Source organism: Lipotes vexillifer, unplaced genomic scaffold, assembly GCF_000442215.2.
Source record: "Lipotes vexillifer unplaced genomic scaffold, Lipotes_vexillifer_v1.1 scaffold436, whole genome shotgun sequence".
NCBI classification, from domain to species: domain Eukaryota; kingdom Metazoa; phylum Chordata; class Mammalia; order Artiodactyla; family Lipotidae; genus Lipotes; species Lipotes vexillifer.
The window spans coordinates 504,200-508,895 of record NW_006796005.1 but is presented as its reverse complement, the minus strand read 5'-3'; the positions used below and the strand labels follow the sequence as shown (position 1 = coordinate 508,895).

Sequence of the window (4,696 nt, the reverse complement as noted above, 5' to 3'; positions counted from 1 at the left end):
TTGCAGACGTTGGGATGGGGGAGGGGTTCGCTGCTGCTTCGCTGCTTCAAGGTCTGGGCCTGGCTAGCAGGCGGCTGCGGTGAGGGCTCTGGGGCTCTGCGGGACCCAGCCCTCAGCCTGTCCCAGGCCCTGCAACCGCCTCTCACCTCTCACGACACTCTCTGCCGCGAGCACCACTGCGAGCTGACTGTTGGCTCAGGATCTCGCGATAACGGTCGTGCTAACGGGCAGGCCAAATGCTCTGCTCCTATTACAGAAATGATGATAATTATTCAAATACACAACAAAACATTTATCCACATTACACATTATCATTAATAAGCACCATCCCTTGTTTAGTAAAGAGTAAAAGGTTTGAAAATTGGTGGACAAAAAGGCGATGACAAGCACTATTTCCATTCTGCTACATCTCCTGCTCTATATCTGACCTTTCAAAACCAGAGTAACCAATTTGACTTTTCTCCTTCAGTCTTTCCCAGATTATTCTGGGGTCATCGGAAAGCCTGGGAAGGCTCTGATGTATTTCTCCAATAAGGGTAAGAAAGTCTTTCATATGAAGATGTTCATCTATTTTCTCTTGGAGTAGAAGTGACTCCAGTAAAGTCTTCTTCTGTTTCAGGAAGGCAGATTGGGCCAGTTCTGCTCTTTTCCTGTTACAGTTGGGACACCGAGAAGAAATGTGTTGCTTAGCTGTTACCACCTCGTTGGGTGTTGTCCTCATGTTTTTAAAATAGATTCTGTTCAAAAGCTCATCGGGGACAGTACAGTTTAAGGCATCTACCTCTGGAGCCTCTGCATCCGATCCAAGCTGCAGCTTTTTATGTCTGCTGCTCTTTTTCCCCTTAGAGGTCCCACTATGATGGATTAGGTTTATCTTAACGGTGCAGAAAGACTGCAGAGCATTCAATTCTTCTAGGGATGCCTGAGTGATTTCTGTTTCAGGTTTAGTGTCTGGTTGGTACTGGCCAGAGTTCATTTCCTTGCCCTTGAGGTTGTTGATCCATTTTCTGCTCAACTTCTTTTCATTATTTTTGAAGTGTGAAAACTCAGATTGGTTGTCTCCATATTGCAAGCGTGGAGTCGGTGTTCCACTCTCGGATTTACTCCCAGAGGCATAGGACCAGGGCTGCAGTCCTCCAGAGGAACTGAATGAACTGGAACTCTGTACCTCAACAGTAAAGGACTCAAAGGTCTCCTTAGAAAAGTCTGCCATAGTCCCGATGTCTGTCTGGGTCAATTTCCCCTGCTTCTCTGAATCTCGGGCTTCTAGGCGGATGGCCATCACATTGCATCAGGCTCTGCTCCTCATCTGCTTTGCGGTGGTCAAGATTGCCTCAGGAACTAGTCAGTCCTGAACCCCTGGGGGATGGGTTTTGGAGCTGACCGTTCCGTAAGGAAACGCTTCCGGGCAACGCCTTCCCGCTGCCTTGGCAACCAGGGGCGGTCATGCGCAGTAGGTCGCTGAGGCGCCTCGCTCCTCCCCTTCCCCGCCCTCCCCAGAATCGACTCTGCCTGCATTGTTCCTGTTGGGTTGTCGGCGCCGCCCTCTCCGTTAGGTCTCCGGAGTCTTCTCTTTAGTGCTATTTTAGTACAAAATCTAATAATCCTCCAGAGAAAGTTGCAAACTCCCCTTCCCCAGGGGTCAAAAAATTGTACATGTGTGTGAGGGCAACAGGGAAAGGCGGCCTCTGACTAATCTGAGAGTGAAAAAAAAAAAAAAAAACCCAAACAAAAAAACATCCGGCTGGCCACAAAACGTATCTGCCAATCAGATAGCCAAGAGGTCATCTAATCGTAAACCGCGTCTTAGGATAAAATTCGAAATTCTGAAACCATCGTGTAAGACTCCTGAGTGGCACGGCTCCTATGTATCATTTCTCCAGCCTCATCTTGCACAGCTTTTTGTGCTATAGCATTTTGGAACACTTTGCAGTTTTCCCAGTCACAGTTCCTCAGGTCTTTGTTCAGGCAGTGGCTCTCTGAATGGCACTTCAACACTCCTCTTCCCTCTTCGTAAGGTTAATTACTGCTCCTCTTTCAAGTCCCATTTTTTCAGAAAGTGCTTCATACCCATCCCTGCCCCCAAACACTTTACAGCACAGCCTTTCTTTCCGGGTTTGCAACTGTGTTTTATGCATATTTGAGAATGCCTTCCACATCGCGCGCAGATTAAAAACCCGGTGAAAGCAGAAATCCTGTCAGTGTTATCCAGCAGTCAGCAGGTACCTGATACATAGAAGGTGCTCGATAAATCTCTGTTGAGTAAATGTGTTGAATGGTTATGGAAACAGAAGTAAGTATTTACCTTACACAGGTCCGCGCCTGGATCTTGTGGAATAAGTACTACAAGTTCAAGGAACTTCAGTCTTTTCCTGAACGCCCCAAATTAGGCTGCTACTCATAATACATCCTTTTACAACAGACTTTTTAAAAATATGGTAGAGTTTTATTAACTATTCTCAGAAATTATAAAATGTTAACTCTGAAGGTTGACTTTTTCTAGATCTTAATAAATATCTGAGTCTAGCTCTTAGTAAATATCTGAGATAATTTCAAGAGAATGGGTTTCCTTGCTCATTTCCTTCTCTGTGTGTGGGGGTAGTAGCGGTGTGTGTGGGGGGGGTGTTATTCGAGTCTAGCCAGATATATTTAATGTTATTCCCAAAGTGCTCACTTTGGCAAAGAGTCAAAAGTCCGAAATGTTCGAAAAGCATCTCTCAAATATGAGCCAGCTTCATATTGAAGAGATTCCAACTTCATTTATTCCACTCAAATCACATTTTATCCTATAATATTAATCTTTAAAAACAGGTAATAGATAATTTGTGGTTAATTCCAATTAATTTCCAGTTCAAGGTTAAAGATTTTCATTTTTAATTTTTGTTTCAAAAGTATCCGTCATTCCCTGAAATATTTACACATTCATATTTACACACAATTCACTATAGCACACATTTTCCCCAAAACATTGAGCAAGGGAGCTGTGCTTTAAAGTATATTCATATCTAGTAATATACTAAATATCTGGAGTAATCTGTCTTTTAAATTTTTTAAAATATACTGTTATAAATACCTCGATTTTATAAAAATAACTTTATCCTAGAAGCAAGTAAATTTGCTAAATTAACTAATTTCTTTGTAATAACCAGCTGGACCCAGTAAACTTCAACATTCTAATATGTCTATTATCTAAGGAAGTAAAATAGCTCAACAGTACTATCATTATCAAAAATGACTCATGACGACAGAAGTCAGTTTGATTTTAAACAGAAACTATTACTCTTTGTATAAACCTATTCTCTTTACTTTTCAACTCTATCACAGAATAAAGCTTAAAGGTGACACTACTTAAAATCCACACTCTTGTTGTCAGTTTTCTATATGTGAAATATAAATAATATTTTCCTATTCTCTTTCTTGTATATGAGAATTGTCAGTGATATATATGTGAAAAGAAAATCTCAGAACATTCCTTAAGCAGTACTGGCTATATATATATATATATATATATATATACACACATATATATATTCCATATTATTTAGAAATCCTTAAGAGAATTGTGAACAAGTGTGTTGTCTTAAACTAATTTTTTTACTTTAGATGTTTCAAGTGAGAGAAAAAAACAAAAACAAAAACCAGGAATATATAAAGGGGAAAAGGGAGTAGGGAATTGCAACTTTCCATCTTATCTAAACTCTTTTTACTATCCCAATGGATCCAAGTCACTCCTACTCACTATACTGAAAGCAGATTTTATCAAGCTTTACAGGAAAAAGAAAGTAGTATGTCATTTTAAACATTTTTTTGTTTTTATCAGGAAAAGAAAGATCGAGGAATTAACAGGAAACATTTATAGCTGTCCCAGAAAATTCATAGAAATATTTCAGTGTTTCAATAACTTTGTTATATAATCACTTCTTTGTTTAGCAAATACCCATGAAGTTCAGAATAGTGTTTTGCAAAACTGAAATTATCTAAAACTAAACTTAACTAAAACTAAAAAAAAATTATAAAAAAGAATTATCCAATCAGCATCCACATGTGTCAAGAACATGCTGCATTTTAATTTTCTGTTATTAATGTTATCTTTTTTACAAGTTCTCACTCATTTTAGTAGCTGTGGAAAACCATTAACCTGATAATTAAGCATATCCCAGGTATTCCCATGTTAGCCTCATTTTGTCAAATCTTCAGTCATATGACTTAATATGACTCTCTAACAGAACTATTCCTTCCTTCCCTCTCCTCCTTCCCAAGACAGTGCTTTGTAGAAAGGAAATCTTTATTATCTTTGGGACAGTTAGTGTAGGAGGCCTTAACTTTGTCCAAATCTTTTTGTTGGTCTCCACGGCATGGTGCAGGTGGTCCCTGGATGTGTGCTGTTTTCCACCAAGGCACAGTTAGTCTGGTTCCTTCCAGGATCCTGACACAATCCTAGGCTACTGGAACTCGTCAAACCCTCTCCCGGCTCTATTGCCTGTATCTTGACACCCACAGGTATGCTTCTTTCAAAGACCTGCTGAGATGTGATAGAGGAAAAGGGGAATGTGGTCTGGTACACACAGCATAGCCTAGAACCCTTGCAACCTGGTCATCACTCAGGCGACTTCCTGTGGTCAGCCCCTCCTCCAGAAATCTCAAGCATCTTGACATCTCTTAGGGGCTGCTTGGAACGCTGGGGTCTTTAGAAGCC

General features: G+C 40.5%; 1 protein-coding gene across 1 annotated transcript; it reads right to left on the bottom strand.

Annotated features, from left to right (window-relative positions):
• Positions 1–267: 267 nt before the first annotated feature.
• On the bottom strand, positions 268–1,700 carry CUNH8orf48 (chromosome unknown C8orf48 homolog). The gene has a single exon (XM_007468098.1). The coding sequence runs from the start codon at positions 1,280–1,282 to the stop codon at positions 404–406; it is 879 nt and encodes a 292-aa protein (XP_007468160.1). The 5' UTR covers positions 1,283–1,700; the 3' UTR covers positions 268–403.
• Positions 1,701–4,696: the final 2,996 nt, after the last annotated feature.